The sequence below is a fragment of the Carassius gibelio genome, chromosome A17 (assembly GCF_023724105.1).
Source record: "Carassius gibelio isolate Cgi1373 ecotype wild population from Czech Republic chromosome A17, carGib1.2-hapl.c, whole genome shotgun sequence".
Lineage (NCBI taxonomy): Eukaryota > Metazoa > Chordata > Actinopteri > Cypriniformes > Cyprinidae > Carassius > Carassius gibelio.
This window is the reverse complement of record NC_068387.1, coordinates 14,312,412-14,337,211: the sequence shown is the minus strand read 5'-3', so window position 1 is coordinate 14,337,211 and position 24,800 is coordinate 14,312,412. Positions and strand designations below refer to the sequence as shown.

Sequence of the window (24,800 nt, the reverse complement as noted above, 5' to 3'; positions counted from 1 at the left end):
GTTTTTAATTAAGTCTCTTATGCTCACATTGGCTGTATTCATGTGCTCAAAAACACACAGAAACAATAATATTGTACAATTTTAAATAACTGTTTCCTATTGTAATATATTTCAAAATGTACTGTATTCCTGTGATGTCAAAGCTGAATTTTTTGGCAGCCATTCCTCCAGTCTTCAGTGTCACGTGATCCTTAAGAATTAATTCTAATATGCTGATTTGGTGCTCAAGAAACATTTCTCAATGCAAACAACTTTGAAAATAGTTGTGCTGTTTAATATTTATGCAGAAACCATGATACCACTCAAATGTTTGGGGCACGTTTGTGTATGTTTTAGCATAAACTAATGCTTTTATTCAGTAATATGCATAAAACTTGTCAAAAGTGACAGTAAAAACATTTACGTTATTATAATTATATTTCAAATAAATGTGCCACAAAAAAGGTTTAAACATTGATAATAAGAACAGTTATCAATAAATGAGTTCCAACAATAACTGAGCAGCAAATGAGCATATTAGAGAGTGATACTGAAGACTGAAGTATGATGCTAAAATTCAGTTTTGCATTACAGGTATTAATGACATTTGAAATATTTCATATAAATGATAAACTATCTTAAATATACTTAGTGGTTTTAATGTATTTCCAAATGTTTTCAAACTTTTGACAAGTACTGTACATGCATATATAATTGTATTTGTGGTTGCTTTGGTGTTACTGTTAGGTTCTTTTGTAGCTATAATGAAAAAAGCCCAGCCTGCCAGTGTTTTATATTTTCCTCTCAATTGGTAATAATGTGGTATTGACCACCACTATTGTTAAACAGAAACGAAATATTCTGAAAGCTTCTTACGTTGTTTGAAGAATGCCACATATGGTTTCGCGGAAGTTTGGCGGAAACTATGGTTACCATGGCAATTGTTTGTCAATGTTCCGACTCTATTCCACATGACCTCTAAACTAAAAATGATTGTATCTATGTTTCAGGGTGTCAAGAATGAATCCATAGCACAGAAACTTTACCATCCACATCCCTGTTCGCCATTGCAGCAGCGTGTGAGTGTCCGTGATGAAGAAAGCAACCAGGAGGCGGTGTCTGATCAGAGCCCAACATTAAACATATCTGACGTCTATATCTCCATCATCACCATCATCATCACCTCTCAATGTCCAAATATTTCTTTGCGTTTCCGTACTAGCGGTTTTTATTTTGCTTGAAATTGGCGTTTTTCGTTTGTTTACCCTCTGAACGTCTTTAGGGATCTGAAGTTTGCCTCAGTTTGCGCAACCGGTGTGTGAACTCGATCCAACAGCCCGATCTGATCTGATCGCCGTCCAGACGTGATTGTGTGTTGACACCAGGGGATTCATATGAGCGCGCCACCGGTGATCCGACCGCCGAGCCCCCTCCCGGGGTCGCAAGGCATTTCCTTCCAAATCCAGATCGGTTTGAGCCGGGAACCCGTGCTGCTGGACTCCGGCGAGTTCAGCCTGGCGCAGGTCCGAGAGATGGCATGCTCCATCGTGGACCAGAAGGTAACACTTTCCATATCCCTCATGTTTCATTCGTTGCTGTTCACGTAAAACCACCATATATGTAGCCTAATAATCCTAAATAATGAAAGAAGTGAGCCGTCCGAAGTTTAGAAATAACTTTGAACTTCATAGACTGCTTAGACATCTGGTGCTTTATTTCCTTCCAGTTTTTGAGTTACCACGAACTTGAAAGCTATATTTATATTGGCCCTGTGTTTTAAGGCAGCATTATGATTTTATATTATTTACTTAAGAGTCTGTTAAGCAGAACATACAGGCTTACAAATGAGCTTTAAACGTTCAAAAGATAAAAGAAAGATAAAGAAACTGATAGAAAATGGCGGTTAAAATGAATTATTGTCATACTGTGAGTTTACTCCATGAACTGAGGCAAATGTGTTCCATCATTAAGTGTTCTGCATTGTATTTTCCATTGACAGCAATGACGACATGGTGACGTCGGGCACTTTTTGAACCAGTGAAGGGCTTGTACTAACACACAGCATCAGGCCTGCAGGCCTGTCTCTCCTACTGAATTGAATTCTTTCTATACTATTCAGTAGATTATGCCCAGGTTTTATTATCTGTTTGGGGATATCGTACTGTACAAGTTAATGTTGGACTGAGTGAACATCAAGGCAAGAATTACTTTGGCTCACCTAATATAACAGTTGTATACTCACATGTAAACTGCATTTTCAAGAACAAAGTGACAACTGTTAAATAATCAGATTAAATGGATAGTGATTACTAAACAAAAAACGTAATACCTGCATTGTTGCTATGGAGATTATTTATTTTTTTGTCTTCTTCATCCCATGACTAATACTGCTTTGGCAAAATGACACTATAAGAAGTGACAATGGCATTAAATTAATCAGAAATCAAAAATTAAATACTTATTTAAAATATTTAGACTATTTATATTGTAAGACAATAATATTTGAAGTTGCATGTTTTTGTGTGCCCTTAATTATTATAATTTTTATTTATATTATTATTATTATTTACAATTTTCTATTGTTTTGCCAGAATCTTGTGCTCTACTAAAGAAAACTGAATTGGAGCTCTTTGAGTTAATGAAATTAAATGTAGCCCTGACCTCCTATTTCTCTAAATCCAGATGAAAATGGTTCTTTAGCTAAACATTTTTACGTTTTCGATTTTTTCCATACTTTTCTTCTCCCCAAAGTTCTAAAATATTGGTTGAACATGATGAATTCAAGCTGTCAAGTTTGTTTCGCTTCCAGCTGTCACAAAGAAGTTCTAGTATAAAGGTATTGAGTTGGAACAAAGGTTTTCAGTCAATAAATTTACATATTTCTGCTTTTCCTCGCACAAAACTACTGTGCTGGTTTAGAAACGTTGGAATATAGCGAATCGGTCATATGGACCTTTTGTCCTTTCTGAAGCTTAAAAGTCGCTGGTAACTCTCTACCCTTGTATGGAAATTAACATTCTGATAAATGTGTTTCATTTCGATAAATATGGTTAGTGTATATGATTTTAACTTTTTTTGTCTAACTTTGTTTGTGTTTGGCATGACATGAAGGTGAAGTAATTCATTAGTGTGTGTATATATTAGTATATAATATAATTAGTATATTCATATTCTCAGAAATCGCATAACACAGTGATAACACAGCAGTCAGATTGTCACCACCTCTTAAAAGGCACATACTGTATGACGACATTTCCACAGTTATTAACATCTTTTAGCAAAATGTGTTTTTTGTTTTTTAAGCACCTGTGCTGTGACTCGTCACCAGAATGATACTAGCTCCATAAATACTACTCATTGTGCACGTCTTACGAGGTTTTTGAAGAGACACGAGGTGTTGACAACAACATAATTTCCCACCATTATCAAACTTTGTTTTCTTCCCAAAATCTCTTTCCCTCCATTGAGGCTCCCTAGTTTATTCTGCAACACAAAGTGCATAGGTTGCAATCTGTAGTGTTTTAAGACATACAGGTGTTAAAATACAGAGCAGTATTTTGATAAGCATAACAACAACAAGCATTTTGTGATGCTTAACAAGAAACACCTTTTTTTAGGCCTGACATTGTCAGTATGTGTTTTTGGAAAATGAAAGTACTTGTTTAAATATATTTAGAAGAAAACAATGTGAATAAGAACAACAGAACTGCAAACTGAGCTCCTTCAACGCGTTGTACACACTTTCTCTGATGGGGAGGCTCTCTTGAGCATAAGCACTCGGAGCATTTAACACTTTAAATAGTTCCATGTGAGATGTTGAATAAGTGTGTATGAGGTGAAGGTGGCATTGTTGTGCAGACAGTCTCAAACAGTTCTGTTCTTATATTGTTTAGTTGTACAGTATGTGTTGGAATGTGTTCGCAGGATGGAGGGAGGAAGTTTACTTTCGTATGTCTACCCGCAGTACTGTGCTGTTGAACGGGTGTTCATATGGAAAAGAACCTGTAGAGCAAACGTTAATGTAATAAGACAACCCATAGCTGTCACTTTGAGCCACATTTCATTTCCTCGCTTCTCTTTTATTGTATAAAGGTAGGTCTGATGTGTGACAACATATCCAATAGAACTGTTCAGTTTCTTCATATTTTGAATTCCCTGTTGTATATATGCAGACTTAAGGCCCATTTACACCAAACACGATAACTATAAAGATAACGATAAAGATATAGTTCTAAAAATCGTTCTCAATATTAAAGAATAGCAGAGTCCACACCACAACTATAACGATAAAGGCACAGAGAAACTATATCGTTGGAATCACTTTCAGAAATTTTGTTTTTTCTGATGAATGATAAAAACATTGACAGCCAATCAGAATCAATCCTGCTGTAATGAGCTCGAGAATTTAAAGCGGCAGATGCACCTGCGCTTAGAATAAAAGTCATTATCGTTCCCTGGTGTGGACGTTAATATCGTTATCTTTATAGTTATCGTTATAGTTATCGTTCTTGGTGTGAACAGGCCTTAAGTCTTTAAAGGAAGAGTGACAGTGAAAACAAATTGTTTACTCAATTTAATGTTGTTCCAAACCTGCATGATTTTCTCTCTCCCATGGAATACAAAAGGAGTAATATAAATACAATAATTATATACATATTATAAATATTTTTTAAATCAGCTTAAGACAGCTTAAATGAGTTTCATTTAGGTGAACAGTCCTTTTAAGGAAAAGATGTTCTACACATAAGCTGGCCTTGGCAATCAATTTCAGCTAGTTACAACTTCATTTGGCCTCTTTGCCTCGCTGCTTTGTTATGAGACAAGTTAAGGTCTGAGCCAGAGGGCGGTTTAAGGAAAGCAGAGGATAACAGATATCTCTTGAGCTGTAAGGATCAAGGACTACCCTCAGTCAAATCTCATAAAAGTCATGAAAGTTGGAGCAAGACTGCTTGACCAGGAACTAACTTAAAAGTGTAATAGAATTTCTGTCATAATACAATGTGCAAAGCTTTCCAACAAACTAATGTGGTGATTATACATTTGTCGTTGCAAGATTTATATAAATACCAAGAGATTTACAGCTCAAGACATATTTATATTGTCCTTTTAGAAACAGAACATCAGGATGTTTGCTGCATTTAAAATCATTCACAGCAATCACAATATTATAAAAGTGAGATTGAGGAAAACATTTTAAAAGGACAGAGTGAAAATGTGTCACAGATTAATTGTAATAAGGCAGGGTGGGACCTATAATGATAACTTTATTAGCATCCACACCAAAGCACAATCATGTTCTGTTTATTAAGCACAAGCTGCTTTAAATGCTCGTGCTCTTAAAAGCATAATGGATTCTGATTGGCTGTCAATGTTTTTAGCAAACATGGGAAAAAAACTGGGGAAAAAAACGTTTTGAAAGTGATACCAACAATATTGTTGCTCTGTACTGTTATAATTACAGTTGTGGACTTCACTATACTTCTTGTCACTGTATCGTCATCGGTAGTGTTATAGTCATCAACCTTGGCGTTAATGGCCTTTACTCGATGATTCAGCTGATTCAGAATCACATTCTGGGAGACTTTCTATGATTACTAGTCTTAGTCTTTGAGCAAATGACCAATTGATTCCAACGTGGAAGACAAACACATGATATTTGTTAAAGCAAGTTTTGAAAAAATCTTTATATTTCAACAGAATCACTCTATACATCTACAATTAGAAGCACATAACGAAACTAGCAAAAAAGGGCAGCATTATGACATGGGGTGAAAGAAATGAAAACTCTCTTTACCATCTCCTCTTCTTTCTCACATTGACAAAAGCCCTTAGTGCTATCAAGGGGCTGCCTAATAGACTGTGAATCCATTAGTGCTCTGGATTATCAGGCTTAATTAAAGTGATAGCGCCTTTGTTTGAAGTTTGCACCTTTTTGCATTACCACTTCTCAAAGTGTTCTTATTAATCAGCGGGGCTGCCGCACTCTTCATGCTAAGCGCTAACTGATCAATTGCTCTGTCTATAGCATAGACACGGCTGGCAGATGAGCAAAACTGATGAGGGCTGTGTGGAACAGCTACTTGTGTTTGACAAGTGATTTCATGTCAGCTTAATGCATCCATCATGGGTCTAAAACAAGGAAAAAATATCCTTGTTGTGGAGTTAGGTTTATTGATGCAGATGGAGTCTCTCTGAAAATGGGAATGTATTTTGGTATTCACAATGTTACAATGCAATGGGCTTCAAAAGCTGTAGAATTTAATGCAATTATACATATACATTGCCTAAGACATTATATTTGAATTATGGATATTAGCTTATATGGTCATCTTCCCAGCATTGGTCTTTCTATGTGAGTCTTTCTAGTTGCTTGGCAACTGATTATGATTGCCTGTGAAGTACTTATCTGAGTGCTATTATGATGACGAGAGCCATGTGTGGTAGGGTCACGCACTCACAGACACACACACACACACACACACACACACACACACACATTTGCATTTGTGGTATACGGGGACTCTTCAAACACACACTCACACACACACATTTTGGGGTGAGAAATGAAAGCTGCACAAAGTCCATTGTTAAGCAGCTGTTCTGGTTCTGGAGAGTTTTCAAAGAGCTTTCATTACCATGAGAAACATGACGGTGTGCATGTGTGTACACATACGTGTATGTCTGTTTTCGAGGACTGTGGCTTTATATCATCCCATTCATCTTGATTTTTCAACAGTGTGTAGCAGCGCCGCAAAGCACCCTTTGGTCTTTCAGCCAATCAGGTGGCTGAATGGATTCTTGTTGTTGTATATAATACTGTTGCTCTGGCAAAATAGTTTTGAAATGTGTTTCTTGGTTAAGGTGCACCCATGCAGCTCAGGGCTTCAGCTTTGTGCTGTTATTTAATTGCATTATTCAGATATGGGCTTTCATATGCTCCATCATGGGAATACGATGGAGACTTAACAAAGTAACTTGTTAATTGCTTTGAGTAATGAAGTAAACACTGCATATTGCAGTAATTGAAATTACTAAAAATATATACTGTTTGTCTCAGTGTCAATGCAGTTTACTGGGAGGTTATATCATTTTCATGGGTGTTCAATCAGGGTTTGGAAAACACAATTATCTCTTCAGGAAAAGCAAGCACAGTCTTTTAATGATTTTTTTTAGTCTGCACATTCAGTTACTGAAAAAATCCCTGTAACAAGGTATAATTGAGCCACTTCGAGTTGAACCTTAAAGAATCACCATGAGTTTTTCAGTTCAAGTGTCTGATTTATTTAAGCATTTAGCTCTTTTTTGTTTGTTTTACTTATGTAAATGAGGGGTGAAATTTCCTTTGACATTTTTCGGGTCAGTGATGTGAAAAAAATGACAGTAAAGACATTTAGAATGTTACAAAATTCTATTTCAAATAGATGCTGTTTTTTAAACTTTCTATTCATTGTTGAATTCTGGAAAACATATATTATAATTTCAACAAAAGTATTTAGCAGCACAACAGCAGTTTTCAACATCGATGATAATAAGAATTTTTTTTCTTCATTCGTTTCAGTGTAGTAAAATGGTTATGCTAATTCAGCTTTCATCCATCATAGGAATATATTGCTTTTTAAATATAAACTGTTATTTAAAATTGTAATTATATTTCACAAAATCATTGCTTTTAATATACTTGTAATCACATAAATGCATACTTATACCTTTTATATGCTTAACATATTTACCTGCACACTCATTCAGCCACTGTAAACCCTAATAAGTTCACAGAATCCAAAAATATTTTGTAACAGATTAAACAAAAAAATTTAAGTGATGTTTTAAAATGTTTTAAGTTTAAATAAAATTAAAATTACATTTCCAATTGCCTTAATTATCTCAATATCATCTTATAAGTATTGACATTTCTCAATTTAAAATTAGGGATTAATTCAATCAAAATTATCTCTATTTTTCAACTCATATAATGTGGGAAATATACTCAAATATAGTCTTTTGCTTCCTCAACCTAACCACAGGCTCTACTCTTCACCACAATTGTAACACTACAAAACCAACATAACAGAAACCTTTGGAAATTCTAATATAAAACAACATTTAAGTACTAATTTATGTCCCTCTATGTTAATCTTGTGTAAAAACACACAAAATAACACTTAATTTCTACATTTATTTTCCTTGTTTTCTGATGCAAAGCATGCTGGGAACTAGAAAACGCAATCATTTTAAATTCACTTTACTACAACAAAATTTTGAGTTTACAAACCTTATTTAAATTAAGTCCAATGAACTTTCATTATTATTTGAGTGCAATTGACTAATTTCATTTGATTAATTTCACTGTTCGGTTTTACAGTGAGGGTGTAAAATGTTTTTACCTTAAATTGATGGTGACACCACATTTTCTCTATTGTGGACATTCTTATTGACCCTTTATGCTTTAAAACATTTGCAACAAGGCAAATGCAATAATGTTTTTTAAGTAAACAGCTTTCAGAACCTCCCTTTATCATCGTATTCAAACCAATGGAAGTGAATGCCACCTTTAATAAAAAAAAGTCACTCTTAAACTGGTTAAGACTTTAAATGTTCTTCATTTCGTATGAAACAACTGAAAGCAGTACAGTGAATGAAGAAGCACACAAAAGCTTGGCTAACATATTGTTTCATGCACCTCATGCTGTGCGAGGTAGTCCAGTTCACCCTATCATAGGCAAAATATCGAAATTATGAAGTCAATTTAGAGGTGCACCACCCGCTAAGCCTGTCATGTTATTTTAATGATCTGCTGTAGCACCTCAAAGCCCAACAGAACTTGCGCTGTCTCCAGCCGAGTGCACTTTGCTAAGGGTTAGTTAGTGGGCATGTCGGCACTGAGGAAGAGAGCTGTAAAATACTCACTAATAAAGTGTGAACATACAGCTATTAAGGTGACAATGAGAATCTTAGCAGTCCTAAAAGAGAGCTGTAATTAGATACAGTGTGCAGTATCATCTAATAGTGTCGCTCATCCAGATGATTCTCCACAGGATTAAGCACATGTAAATGTACAGTATGTGAGTGAGAACTTAATGTTGAGGTTTGAATTGAGACATAAAGATCTTTACCATCTCAATTATTACGGTTTGATTTTCTGTATTGGTGCTCTGCTCCTTTTTGGCTTACGTATCTCATGCAATGATCGTAAAATTTGAAATAATCCGTGCAGATTGATTAAATGGATAGCTCACTAAAAAATAAATTCTGTCATCATTTACTCACCCTCATTTCGTTCCAAACTTACTTTTTTCCTTCTGTGGAACATAAGATATTTTGAAGGATATTTTTTTTGAGTTCCTAAACTAAAATGATAACTTTCATTGTTTGGACAAATAATGATAGAAAGTTCATTTTTTGGGGAACTACCTCAAACTTGTTTTTTAGATATTAATATGATTTGATATGCCATGAACCTTGTCTATAACATCTTGGGCCCTTTTTTAATGATCTAAATGCAAAGTGTAAAGCGCATGGCGCAGGTGAACTCAGGGCATGTCCAAATCCACTTTTGCTATTTTAACGACTGGGGCGCTGGGGTGCATTTTTGGAATGGGTTGTCCCTATTCTCTTAATAAGTAATGGGCATAACGTTCAATAAACCAATCAGAGTGTCATTTCCCATTCCCTTTAAGAGTGAAATGCACTCACGCCATGGCGGATCGCTATTTACATGGCGGAATTTGTTGGTGGAAAAGCTGAACGCTTCTTAAGCAAAGAAACCGATCTCCTCGTGCGCAAAGTTAAAGTGTGTGAGCAGATCATCTACGGGACAAGCTGGAATTCACCAAAGCTTCCCGAGGTGAAGAAGGCGTGGGATGAAGTAGAATTTCATTCATCATTATAAGTAGTAATAGGCTGAATTGCAAATAGGTAGCCCAATTCTAATACACGCAATGACTATCCATCTTTACATTTTTATATTTATGTAGCCTACACAATAAAAATCTTTCACACTATAATCCTTTTGTTTTTAATATTTGGCATGTTTGTGTGATGCACATCCTTGTGTGTAATAAGCAAAGTCAACGCGCACTGTTGACCCGCCCAGAGGTGCATTTTCTACCAACGAACTTATTGTGTAAAAATTATTGTGCCATTGACTTTAGACTTTAGACCAGGTTTGAGTTGGTCTATGGTGCAGTCTATTTTCAGCTCCTTAAAATAGCAATGCTCCAGCAATTCGCCTGAACACACCTCTTTTATAGACCAGCATGCCCATGGGCACACAAATGAACGCAAATGCATTTTCTAATTTAACGACGTGGCGCTCGACTGGAAAATGCAAATTGCGCCAGACTGAAACTAGCAAACACACTTGCTCTGCACCTTGCGTTGCATTGCGCCGGGTGTATGATACTTCTTTGGTAGAAGGTTGTTTCCTTGTGTGTGTGTATGTGTGTGTGTGTGTGTATATAGGGTGCATAAATAGAGGAGCAGTGCTCCAATAGTATTGATCAGTGGTTGTTACAGCACAGCCAGCAGCTACTAACCTGCAGACTACACATGGTTCGGACAGACTGATTGACTGATGCTGTCCAGGGCCATTGACTGGTTCCCTCTGAAATCTAGTGTGTATGGTTTTCTGGGCACATACTTTACAGTACTCTAATATTATACTTTTCCACTCAGGTCTTTTGAACTGTGTTTTCTACAGGAACTGCTTATGATGAGTACATGGATTATTGGATTGAATCAGTTTGTTGAAACCCCCTTTTAAATGCTTATTATTCCAGTCGATGGGAAACAAAGCCACTATTCATCCACTGTCTGGTGCTCAAGAAACATTTATTTGTATTGTAAATGTCGAAAACAGTTGTGCGGCTTTATACTTTTGTGAAAACCCACAAGATTCTTTGATAAATAAAAAAGGTTCAGAAGAACAGCATTTATTTGAAATAGTTTAATATTTTTGTAGGTTGATCAATTTGAGTATTTAATTTCATTATTTACTACATTATTAATTTCCATATTACTGCTATGCATGATTTAAACTAAATGCACACTTTTGTTTGTTTTGCATTAAATAGGTTTAAAATGTAACATGCAAAAATGTTAAATAAGCTTAGTGTTTTTACACCTTTTTTTATACATATTTTAAATTAAATCTGTCGCACTAAAACATTTAAACACATAGTTTTTAGGGCTTTTCTACAGATGCTTTATGTTAAGACACAGGTTTTATAGTTGCTGTCATCGCCACACAACATGCATGGCACCCTAAAGGGATAGTTCACCTAAAAATGAAAATTTTGTCGTTATTTACTTAACTACATGTTGTTCCAAAATGACTGACTGACTTTCTTCTTTGGAACAAAAAGAAGTAGGCTTATATTTCAAAAAATGTCTCAGTGTTTTCTGTCTATACAGTGGAATTGAGTGATAACCAAAGCATTCTTCAAAATATCTTCTTGTGTATTCCACAGAACAAATAAAGTCATATAGAGGAATGACATGAGGTTAGGGTAAATCATTTCATTTTAAAGTTTCTAACTAACTGTTTCATAAAATAGAATTATTGGTGCCTCAGATACAACATTCTTAAATATAAAAGTCGTCAGCTACATTTTTTAAATTTGTTTTGGAAAGCATAACATTGCAAATTATATTTCTCAATACGTGTTCTCCCTTCTGGCACGTTCATACAGTTTCTCACAGCAAACTGCACTGCCAGAGTTACAACAGTGTTAAATTCATTACACTTCACCCAACCACTCTGAATTTACTTATGGTGAAACTAATTAAAAAAAAATCAAGTTGAAACATTGAGAACTCCTCTGGAAGTGCCAGAAATGACTTTGATGGGTCAAATGGACAATAATGATTAATTAATTTTTAAAGTGAATAAGAAAATGTTTCATAGGATTGCATCTGCTTAGCATGTATATATTTATGCCAAATGCTGACAGAGTATACGTCAAAACAAGGTGCTGACTCCTTTTTTCTTGAGGTGCAACATCTGACTCACCCATGCTTTTGAACACAATGGCTCATAATACTACAAGGAAACAAACCACACTGCTCTACTGACTTTGGTACAGCGTGAACAGCTATTTCTCTACTGCTCAAAGCCTCTTGCTTATTTATCATCCTCAAAACTGATTACAAGACAAAGGTCTGTGCGTCACTGGTGTCTGTTCTTCGACTGGCATGGATTTCGTAGCCTAATATAGTTAGACATCACCGCATATGTGCTGCTGCTGTTGACGTTGTCATCTTTGTTGCAGATAATAACCCACATCTTTAGTCTGCACTCTTGTTTTCCCTTCACTTCCTTTACATCTGCCATGATGGAACATGAATGACACACGTCACAGGGCAGCTCTTATACATGGCAGTATTTGGTTTAGCTTTACATATACGCTTTGTCCAAATATGCCTATTTCTCTACTATATCCACTTTATTTTTAACGTACATGTAAGAACAGGTTCAGCCATTTGTAACTTGAATGTGTGAGGCTCCCGGTGTCTTCCGGTTCCAATTATTTTTAACTGACCAAAATAGCTTGTAATACTGCTTGATATTGCTCACTGGTATTTCTTATCGTTTTATTGTAATGTATTGTTGTAATTCTTAACACTGTAGTGCAAATAATTGTACTGTTTAGTGCATTTTTATCCTTCCATTTATTTATTCAATAGCGCTAATGAAATAGTATGCGGAAAACAGAGCATGTGTCCAAATTCATAGTATTCATAAAACTAGGATGACCATACGTCCACTCTTGGCCACACGTCGTAGCCAGGATTTCTAAACTGCCAAATATATTATCTCTACATACTATTTGCATTGCTTTTATAGTTAAATGTAGATCCCACCTTCTTGCAAACCACAACTGGGCAAGATGTAAGCAGTGTCCCACATTTCAATTATGTATGTTTTTTTTTTTTTTTCCTGAAATTACAATACCACAATATTAAATACAGTAAAGTGCAACTCTCATTTAAAAATCCATAATGCTCTAGCTAAAGCGAGAAAGGTAACTAATGCAATCATAGAGAGGGATTTTCTGCTGACGACTAAACACTTAAGGAATCAGTGTGGACCTCATCAAAAGTATTTAAATACAATTAAACCAAGCAGAGAATCTTCTAGACATGCACTGGAAAAGAACATCCTAATCAAACCTACCAGATCCAAGAAAAAAGTTAAAAGTTCAAGTTGCACTAAATCCAGTAAAATTTTATTTAATGTTTGCATGGTCTAATAAAGAAAAAATAAACTAGTCGCTACTTAAGAAAATGTATTTTAGTATAAAATGTGATTTTTATCTTCTAGCCTGTTATGCAGTTCATTATGTTTAGTAGACTTAAGAGGCCGCATAGAGTAAATTACATTGTATCATTCAAACCTGGGCAAACTACAGTAAGTGCCAGTCTCAGAGCCAGTCAAAATTTACAGAGCTTATTGGTAATTTAAAACATGTTATCATTCCAGCGTAATGGCTAATAGGTTTTCCAACTCATGTAAATCAAAATTTACATAGTAATAGTAAATGTCCTGCATTGTCACATGATCTACAGGTGCATCCTGCAACAGAGCAGGAAAATAACCTGGTGGTCGCTCATACAATGTCTACACACAATTGGTCAAACAAATTTTTAATCATTACCTTCAGTAAGTATGAAAACACAGTAAAAGTGTGCAGTATGCAGAAGTACCAAAATTACCTACTACCTCCGAATTAGATTAGATTAGATTCGAAGTGCGCATCTGATGGACTCTTTACTGTCCTATTAGGAAAAACGGTGAAGTGACAAAACATATTTTTGAAAGGTCACGAAAAGTGCATATTTAAATATAGTATCTATATAATTTCAAACATAGCTATAATGTGTTTTTGCCTACATACTAGGCTAAAAGTAGGTTAATATGAATGCAAAGGTTAACTGATTGCAAATCATCCAAAATATCCATGCGCACATCCACCGATATGTGAAAATGTATTTATACATGCTAAAGCTTAAATTAAATAGCAGTTATTCAATATGTATTTTATATGTAATATAATGCATGTCTCCCAATATGACAATAGGTTGATATCATTAGTTTGAGTAATTAAAGGGCTATGGTTCTTTAGGATGCCAAAGCGGTGCTGGGATGAAGGAACAACGGTTTAATGTTAAGAGCAGGGCATTGAGCCTGGTATGGTGTAGGCGAGAGGGGGTTGACAGTAAGAACAGATGATTCACTTCTTACGAGCTTTCACAGCACTTGCTGGCTCGCTCTTTCTCTCTGCCCATCCATCTTTCTCCTTTCCTTTTTTTCCCAACATACCTGCCTTTTTAGACACACACAAGTGCTCACTCCACCCTGACAACCAGCTTCAGCAACCAGTTGTTTAAAGGGAAGACAACATCCAAATTGATGTTCTTCTCGCCGCGCTAGCCTGTCATCCATAAAACACATACAGAGAGATGGCAGAAAATGACAGTCATGAAAGACCATCAAGCAAGGGAGTCTGGGCAGCTCTCTGAGAGGCAATAACATTGAGTTATTGTCAGAGGATTCCACCGATTTGAGCCAGACATCTCCCAAGGGGTTAATGACAAGGATCGGTGTGTCTTTGGCTTTGATGGCTCAGACATGCAGCAGATATATGTGCATCCATTTGTGCCCAACAAATGAATAGTGCTCAATCAGGAAAGAGCCTTGGGTGTCCGCTGCCATGACAACCCACACTGTTACAGTGAGGCTGCTGTCATGGTGACCTCAAAGGCACACTTGCCTCTGTGTATCTTCATTGTGTAGCACTCATTAGAGCTAGACAAGAAGGGACAGAACCTGCACAATTACACCGCATAAAGAAAATGTGAAAACACATACTCCATTCCACAAGTGGTGTCAAATTGAATCTAATAAATGCCATAATGTCTTGAAAATACTGGAGGATATTTTATGTGTGGGGCTTGAATCTAAGTTCTATGCATTGGTTTGGAAAGCGTGCTTGCGGTGTGATGCTTTTGTATTGAGTCTACTGACTTAGTAAATGATATGCTTACAACACATTTTGGTGCAGTGTACATCTTGTGTGGGCGTTCGGAGGTGAGCACCGCTGCCTGGTTGCTAAACAATGATAGAGTCATCGCTATTTTCTCCCAACGAGTGCGCTGGTTAGAAGCAAGCTTGAAACATTAGTGGCGATCAGATACTCTTTAGAGACTCTCTAAAAAAGTACATTTGGAATAATGAATAAATGTTACAGCGTAGTTCGACTGGATTGGGAACAAGGCGAATGATTAGTGTTTAGTCTGTTAACCTTTAGCCTGATAATCATCATATGCTTTCACAGTCTGTTAGCATCCAGAAAGCTTGGATGGAGCTGTTTTGTAATTTTGCAGTTTCTTTCTCAATGTTAGTCACTGCCGTTCGGTGTCTCTATTTAGAAATTGGATTTGCTCCTCGTTCTTTCACTTCCTTTTCAGTGCCATGCCATACTTTGCTCTCTGTAGATGCCTCTTCAGAAATCTCATTCGAAGCAGCTTCCTGAATCTTTGTATGTTTAAATGCATGCAGGAACATCAGGCACATACATGCTTTCAGCTGCATGGCTGCAAAACCAGAAAAGCAATTATGAAGTGTGAAAAAAATTAAATGAGGAAAAGGTTGAACATAACGTAGCATTTGAGAGCCGACTGACTTTAAATTTGGGATTTGGAATTTGAAACGAATATGCCACACCCAGGACGTTTAATTGGAATGACAAGAAGAATAAAACGAAATACTATTCAAAAGTGCTAAATATAATTTATATTGTATAATATCTCTCAATTGCTTTTCCTCTGAAGGGTGATGGGTATATCATGTTATATTGTATTATATTATATGTGATGAATACTTTATAATATTGTCTTTCTGTGTGCCTTTTCAAAAGCTTATACCCAACACAGTTTCTACCAGCACATTGTGCATGTGTGAACTTTTAGAGAAACGTCAGTGCGAATGCAAAGTCTAAATACAAGTTGATTGTGACAGCCAGAATAGTTTTTATTTGGGATCTTTTTGTTTGTGGTGTAATAAAAGCCAAATAGCTTAGATGTGAGTTCCCTTTGCGAATTGTGTAGGTTTGAATTGACATTACATGCAGGCCTTCTCTGCAGTGTTGCTGCAACTCAACCCAGCAGGGATCAATAGGGAATGAGGCTAGTGAGCCATTTCCCCAGCGGTCTACACGGGTCAGTCAATATGTTGCTCTCTTCTTTTGACATTGAATTGATTGTGAGGCTGCTGTTCGTAAAACTGTTTAGGAGCAGTCAGAGAGAGAGAAAAGAAAGAAAGAAAGAAAAGCATTTAATGCTGTAAATCTGTTTTTGTCAGTCAGGTTAGTCCCATGAGCATCATAATGTGGTTTCTGAGTACTTTTTAATAGCTGAATGAAAAGCTTCAGGTATGAAAAATGTTGTCTGTAATTTGAATATGTGGGCAGGGCTTTTAGACGCATTATACGTCTGGCATCGAGCAATTTATGTAAGCTAACCATCATAAACTACACACCACCCACTCAGTGTAGCCTTTACTCTGTAAAAATACCTGACAGACATACTTTTTCTTCTGTCACAGTTCCCAGAATGTGGCTTCTATGGGATGTATGACAAGATTCTTCTTTTCCGTCATGATCCAAACTCGGAGAACATTCTGCAGTTGGTGAGGTGCGCGGCGGAAATTATGGAAGGGGACCTGGTGGAAGTCGTCCTGTCAGGTAAGTGGCGTGTTCAATAGTTCTTGCTCAGCATGTAGTCATGCCCCTAGGCGCAGATGTAGATCTATCGTCTTCTCATTTGTGGCATAGTACATTGTTTTATAGATCGGTTAGACAAGACACTGTGACTTTGCTGCAATACCCGCCAAAGTTTCCGCAGTCTGCCACACACCAACGTGCGATTCCTGTGCCATTTCTGACTGTTATTTGTCTCTTAGTCCCTCCATTTCCCACTCTGGAAAAGTTGATGTGCATCCAAGTTTTGATGCAACACCCGGTGTGAAAACCGGAGTTGCTTTGCTAAAGGAAGTGATGGAGGTATCGCATTTGACACTGCTAAAGTGTTTCTACAAACACTTGGCAGGCCTTCCCCTCCCTTCCTCCCCCTCTCCTCCCTGTGCTATGTCAGGTAATTGAGTAAAGCCTATTCTGACGAGGAAAAGTGGGGACTGACACCTCCTCTGCCCCCAGCCTCTCTACCAAGTCTGGTGTGTTTCTCTGTACATGTGCATGCCTGTGACAAGATGAATCAGGTGATTAACACACCCAAGATGCACACATTCTTATAGACGAGCCTTTGGGAGCCCAGAGTAACACTTCTCAATGACACACTTGACAGCTGCTTTCAAAAGTAACACAGAAGAGTTTAACAACTGTCACAAAAGTAAGGTCAATGGTTATTAATTCTGACACCCCCTTAGAGACCCATTGTCTCGTCACTTTTCTCAAAAGGTATAATTTGACAAAAAAGCAAATCAGTGGTCCAGCTCATAGTTTTCCTTTACTAATTTAGTAAACGTATTATTTTACTGCACTTTTAAAGCTAAATTGATTCTTTGATAGCATTAGAAGAAAATTTGTTTGTATAGCAAAAATTGTTTTTTTTTTTTGTAATTGGCCTGAATCTGAAAAAAGGCGAAACGAGCGGGCCAATAAATGCTGATCTCTCGGATTATCACTTTGACAGTATCTCCTGCAGTAATTAAAAAGAGCAGCATGAAAATATGACCTACGCTTTCTCTGCTGGGTCTCTACTCAGTTAAAGTCTGTTTGAAGTATATTTTCTGCTGGATAAATTTAGAGCAACCATGGGTTGGCTTCAGTGAAGCACGCTGACAGGAAGTTTGGCTGTGCCTAGATCAACATAATTGCAACTGAGAAAGTGCATGAAGATGCAAAAACTGTATGTGAATATTGATAAAGTATGCATAAACTTTAGTGTGCCAAACAATGATTTCCCTTTCACAGGCCAGAGTGTGTTGGGCCAGAAAACGTCCAATTTCCACCAGCAGCAAGGAAACAAATTACAGGAGAAACAAGTATTTGCATTAAGTCAACTCAGGATGCCTTTTCAGCATCATACTCATTTCCCTGAAGCATTTAATTACAGTGTACAGGTAGTTCAACTTGCAAACATATCTTGGCCTTTAAACAAAAGGCAAAACAATAATTTGAATGAATTGAGGTAATTTAGCTGCAGAATGGCTAATCAGAATGTATTCTACTTCAGTGTACTAGGGGAAGCCATGTTGGAGAGGAGGAAACATGCGTGAGTTGAGGCAGACAGTTCTCCCGCTGCGCTCGCCACTCAGCCGCTATTGGTCCTGTCAACATGCAGCCAACAAGAGCCAATCAAAACACTCCAACCACCCCAAAAGCTTCCCTTTCATAGTACAATTTGCAAATATAAATAAAGCTGGGTTTGTTTGGAAGAGTTTGGATGGCAATTAAAAATCTATCTCTGGATTTCTTTCTGTTCTATAAGATTATGCTGTGCTGCACAGAGTCTTATATTTAGAGGTCACGTGAAATAAATAGTGAAATAAGTGATACAGAGATGTTATGCAGCTCTTAATCGGCTTCTTTGTTGTATTTTAACGCTCTTGGACCCTCAAAATGAGTCCTTAATTAATTAGTGCCTTACCACAGGCCCTTCTAAAGGGACCACCATCTCTAGCCCATTAACCCTGACAGACACACGGTCTGCCCATCTGATTAGAATTAGGCAAGGCCAGAGAGCCTGCTGCCCAGGCCTTGTGGCAGTCCTGTGGAGACGGGAAAAGCGTGCCAGACTGGCCATTGATAGTTTGGATTTGGCCCACCCTCTCATCCATCTGTACCCCAAAGATACACATGCCTTGTGGGAGCTCAAAAGAGGACGGTTCATAAAATAAAGATATAACTCCCTCAGCAACATTTGTTTGCCTTTTTAATCATGACATGTTTACTCAGTGCTGCTGGGATTAGGAGCGAAGCAAATTCCCTCATGAAGCAGAAAGTCCAAATAATGCAAACAAAAAATTTGGTTATTTATGTGAGTTGTTATGGGAAAACAACTAATTATGATTTTAAGTTGATCTATGATCCATGACTCACTGTACTTGAACAACCACAATTACGCACAAATAACAGATGTTTCAGAGTTTAAGGTTGTCAAAACTTGACATCTCTCATCAGGTATTGCATTTCCTTTAATGAATTGCCAAGGATTTACATTGATGGTTTTAGCAGATGCAGTTTTACCAAAGCATCTTCACATAAAAAGCACAAATCATGTTAATTGCAAGTGTCAGGACAGTTAGCTGAGGATAATGAAAAAGATCAAATCTGAGGTCATTTGATCAATGTTAATGTTGTTATTGTGAGGTATAATTGTGTTTGTTAAAGTGAGTCATGGATATGAGCAGCTAATGAGAAACCCAGAAACGATCACATATTAAGAGACAAAAGATTTACCATTTTGAGTTTGGTAGAATATCAAAGTTATTATGTAACTATTAAACTAAGTCAAAGGATAGTACTATTTGGAGTTAAAGCACACATGATATTGGGGGTAACGTGTATTTTGAATAAGTATGTTACTTATGTGTCTTGAACCTCTTTTTAAAGGGGGGGGGGGGGTGAAATGCTATTTCATGCATACTGAGTTTTTTACACTGTTAAAGAGTTGGATTCCCATGCTAAACATGGACAAAGTTTCAAAAATTAAGTTGTACGTTTGAAGGAGTATTTTTGTTCCCATAATACTCCTTCCGGTTTGTCACAAGTTTCGGAAAGTTTTTTTTTCGAGTATGGCTCTGTGTGACGTTAGATGGAGCGGAATTTCCTTATATGGGTCCTAGGGCACGTCTGCCGGAAGAGCGCGCGCTCCCGTATAGCAGAGCACTGAGAGGCTGAGCACAGACATTCATTCACTGATCAGAGCGAGAGCGTCGCGAAAAGTCACAAAAGAAGTGTGTTTTTGGTTGCCAGGGCAAGACAACCCTGCACAGATTACCAAAAAAAAAAAAAACAGCATTAAGGGACCAGTGGAAGGAGTTGATTTTTACAGAGCATCAATGGAGTTGTGCAAGTGTTTTTGTTTGTTCCCTGCATTTCGAAGATGCTTGTTTTACAAACAAGGCCCAGTTTGACGACGGATTTGCTTATCGTTTATTTCTTAAGGATGATGCAATCCCAACGAAAAAGTGTCACGATCGTGTGTTGGAACCGCAGGCGGTGAGTAAAACTGCTTAAAATATCTCTGCCTCCTTGTTAGTCCGTCCGCCTCCCATCGGAGACCCGGGTTCGAGCCCCGCTCGGAGCGAGTCGTTGCTGCTGCTGCTCTCGTTCAGTTTCAGCCTCGGGATCTGATTCTGGATCATAAATAAACAGCTGAATCTGACTGTTAACCATAGTTTGTTTTGGATGATGGTTTTTTTTTCCTCACCGTATTGTCACAACTTCCAAATGCTCTCAACGCAAAAGACTCCTGGCGCTCGTGATTCTTTAGCTCCGCCCACACGTCACGCCTCCAGCTGGTCGTGTTTTTCCGGGAAAAATCGGTACAGACTATCTTTCTCTTATGAATATAATAAAACTAAAGACTTTTTGGAGTTATGAAGGATGCAGTACTACTCTATAGGTACTCAAGATTAACAGGATATTGAGTGAAAACGAGCATTTCACCCCCCATTTAAAGATTCTTTCAGCATTTCTTTTTCCACAAATCATGTTACTTCCCATAAATAATTATTTAAAAAAATATTTACTCTACTATTATTGTGCTCTATAGCAAGACAGAGGGGTCATTCCTGTTATTCAGTAAAAAATGATAATGCTAGGACATATTTCTATGAAAGTGTACAACACAGAAATATGCTGTGGTAAAGCTTAGGCACTTTATTAATTATAGCTTGACTATTTGCTTATTAGCTGGGTCCTTTACAGGGTGGAAATAAAGAGCTAATATTAGAATTGAGTGTTAGCTTACATGTTCCAACCTAATTTAATCTTAAGTTAATTTTTAAACAGTTTCCTAACTATTTTTTGATTTTGTATAATTTTATAAAATAAAAATTAAACTGTGACAAACCAGCTAATACCACAACACATCACAGATTTCATCAAATCCATTGTTACACTCTCAGACAAAAAGGCACAACAATTTAAAAGGTACGGATATGTACCTTTCATGTCCCGATATTTAGGGGTAAATAAGGTACAAATATGTACTTTTTAGCTTTTGTACCTTAGGATAAAGCCCTAGTTACAACTTTTCTACTTTTTGTTCTGAAAGTATATAATGTGCTGAAGTGCTGATTTCACTTCCTGGATGACATTAAGGAATTGGCTTTTTAAAGGTATGGCAACTTAGGAAAACATATTAAATGATTGCCATTGACATTGGAAAAATGACAACATCCACTCCAAAACAAAAGTAGTGAATTATTTACAGTGATTGTGGCAAATGAAAACAAGCTAATAAGCTAATATATTTTCTCTCAACCGAATTGTGACCTATAACATATTACATGGAAAGGTACTTGATCACGGACTGATGCACATAACACCTGAGTGTTGATCTCAGGAGAAATACACTGTATTGGTCTACTGGAAGTTACTTTGGAACGAAATATATAAGAAAGGTACATTTTGCTTTTGTGTGTCTTGTTTCAAACATTCAGCTTCAGCTACAGAAGAGGATTTTCAGATCAGACCTCACGCCCTGTTCGTTCACTCATATCGAGCTCCAGCGTTCTGTGATCACTGTGGAGAGATGCTGTGGGGTTTAGTGAGGCAGGGGCTGAAGTGTGAAGGTAAATGTCTAAACAGCTTTACATTAGGGGTAGAAACAGACCACCATGTGATGGTTTTTTGTCACTATCTTTATGCTAGGCTGTGGGCTGAATTACCACAAACGGTGTGCCTTTAAAATCCCAAACAACTGCAGCGGCATCCGTAAACGACGACTATCTAACGTGTCCCTTACCGGCCAGACCAACACTCGCTCTGTTTCTGCTGAACCGTCTCCCAGCACCTCTGATGAAGCTTTACTGGTGAGTTTGATGGTTAAATCCACACCATACTGCATCAAATTCTCCCTTCTTTCTCAGTTACAACATAGAATACTCAAATATATATCAAATTATATGAATCTTACAAATACAACAGTTAGCTGATAATAATCTCTGGTCATAATTCTGACCCCTATTTGTTCACCCTATGCTAGTTCTGCATGCTTGTCCTGTTTATTAACAATACTCATTCTCTCTCTGTCTCTCTCTGCATCTCCCCACATACATCCTTGCATTCCTGCCCAGTCTCCTGTCAGTCCTAGCATGGAGGTAGGCACAAACTAATTTAGCTTTAACTAACCACCTTGTGATTTTTTTTGTCTGTCACACACCCCCTGTTGTATGCGATAAGAAAAAAATGAAAAAATTAAATCTGTTTGATCTTTTGTTTTGAAGCTTCATTTCATAAAGTCAGATAAAGAGTTATTTACTTCAATTTGAACCTGACACTAGAAGTGTTGTTACGCACAAGTAGAGTTTGTTTGAAGAAAACTGTTAATCGGCTGTTGACAGCAGAATCAAACATCTGTTAACTGTTCTCTAATCTGTTCCCTACACCTAGACAGGTTACAGCAAATGAACTGCATCTGTAGTTTAGCTGTACAATGCCTTACTTTCCATGTGGATCTACTTAAGTCCTTCGGTGAAGTGCACAACATGGCAACAGGAAGCTATTGATCATTGTCTTTCTTTAGAGCACATTGAATAGTTGATTATGCACACCTGCGTGATGTCAGATCTATTCACTACAGGTGGTAAGACATCTGCATCTTTGCCAATCAGCAGCACATTAAAGATCAGCTTGATGAGAAAGTTGTTGTTCTGAGTTGATGCAAATTCATCAAAGCTCAGCATACAACAATCTCCCTCAGCATGAACCTCGTAGAGCCCTTGTGTTTTTTTGTTCACCTAATCGAGAGCGGTGTGGAGCTGACTTGGCTCGGGTTAGTATCCGTGAGCTCCTGTGAGAAATTTATACTTTTGAGTTGCTTTTGATAATAGTTATTTAACATAGTTATTTGCAAAAATGTACTCAGGGTGGGTTTATTTTTGGAAGATAATTTCTGTATATATGCATACCTTAAAGACTTAGCTAAAATATATTGAACAAAAAAATATTATTTTTTTAAACAAATTAAAAATTATATATTTGTTTTTATGACAACAGGCCCTAGTTGTCACACTATATAGTTGTCACAGTTGAACCTGCCATTGAACAACGAGTTATATATTAAGCTGTTTAGCAAAAATTCACACAGTAAAACAATTATGAAATCTATAACAATTCTTGAAAGAGTATGTACAAAAGTGCACAAAATATAGAATAAAATGGACAAACAACATTATAATTAACACAGTATAATTCAACAGTTTGCCCTCACCTGACATGTATTAAAAATACCAATGTACTGAGAACACTGTTAAACCTGTGACATAGCCCTTGATACACTACATTATTCGTTCACAGCAAAAAACTCCATCAGACTTTTTTCCTGGACGAGGCCGCTCCAACTCTCAGTCCTATATAGGTCGGCCAATCGAGTTAGACAAGATCCTGCTGTCTAAAGTGAAGGTGCCACACACATTTGTCATTCATTCCTACACGCGCCCCACCGTTTGCCAGCACTGCAAGAAGCTCCTCAAGGGTCTGTTCCGTCAGGGACTACAGTGCAAAGGTATGAACTTATCCTTAATAATTCAAGCTACGGTTGTAGAATGATCCTCTGGAAAATAAGACTCTTTATTGTCATACAGTAATTGTTTTAGTATCTTGTTGCTTCATATAATAATGTGTCTGGTCTAAATCCCCTCTGATCCTGATGTTTCTGTGTAATTCTGATTCTCTGTAATAATACTGTATTAACTCATCTGAGCCGCTATTGGACAATGATTACTAATTGCTGTGAATCTTTAATTTGTCCAGAAACCATTGCAGTTTATTCACAATATCCATTCAATCTAATTACACAAGTACACAAATGTGTTTAATATAATTTTCACTATAATTTCTCCAGCAGATATGACGCTCTGTTCATGTTTTAATGCATGCTGGTGATATAAAAAATCTTGGTTGAAATAGACTATGATGACACATTTCTATAGTTATTTACATGATAAGTTTTTTTTTTTCATTTATATATATTTGAAAATATATTGTACATTTATAACACTATATTTGTGTTATATTACCTTGGCATTAAATTACAGAAAACTAGTTAACACTGCAGCATTAGTGTTTCTAATGCACCAGCTGAGAGAGTGATGTCAGACTGAACATCTTTCTCTCTCCTGACCAATGTAATGAATCTCTCAAAAACGTTTTCCTTTTTTGTAAGGTTATAAAAAGTTATCATGGATTTTTTTTTCTTTTGCCATTGGAGCAATTGGTTAAGCAAATTAGAAGTTTACAAAAATATGACTATTTCTATAACTATTTGTGCTTCTGAGAACCCAAACAGGTTTAATGTTCATGCGTTCAGTGTGCAAGGTTTAGGTCTGTCAGCCACCAGCACAACAGGAACTCATATGTTTATGTGCCAGATTGGTAGTAAACTCATTCTCCCTCTCTCTGTCTCTCTGTCATTCTTATCTACTCTCTTTTCCCTCACACTGTCTCAGATTGTAAATTCAACTGCCATAAACGATGTGCACCCAAAGTGCCAAACAACTGCCTCGGAGAGGTGTCAAGAAACGGAGGCAAGTCTAACTTTAGCGTCTCCATGCAATTCAATGATCAGCACTGCAA

At 37.0% G+C, this 24,800-nt stretch overlaps 1 protein-coding gene across 2 annotated transcripts in view; it reads left to right on the top strand.

The window, feature by feature from the left end:
- The first annotated feature begins 991 nt into the window (after positions 1 to 991).
- The window catches only part of LOC128031425 (serine/threonine-protein kinase D1), a 33,692-nt gene continuing 9,883 nt past the window's right edge, over positions 992 to 24,800 (top strand). Inside the window, exons 1-7 of one of the 2 annotated variants that reach the window (XM_052619680.1) lie at positions 993 to 1,538; positions 16,580 to 16,718; positions 21,665 to 21,796; positions 21,876 to 22,036; positions 22,301 to 22,324; positions 23,523 to 23,730; positions 24,674 to 24,751. In XM_052619680.1, the coding sequence (XP_052475640.1) occupies positions 1,374 to 1,538; positions 16,580 to 16,718; positions 21,665 to 21,796; positions 21,876 to 22,036; positions 22,301 to 22,324; positions 23,523 to 23,730; positions 24,674 to 24,751 (907 nt within the window). In that variant the 5' untranslated portion in view covers positions 993 to 1,373. Of the gene's footprint in view, positions 1,539 to 16,579; positions 16,719 to 21,664; positions 21,797 to 21,875; positions 22,037 to 22,300; positions 22,325 to 23,522; positions 23,731 to 24,673; positions 24,752 to 24,800 lie in introns of both variants that reach the window. The other variant, XM_052619681.1, reaches the window with a different exon arrangement.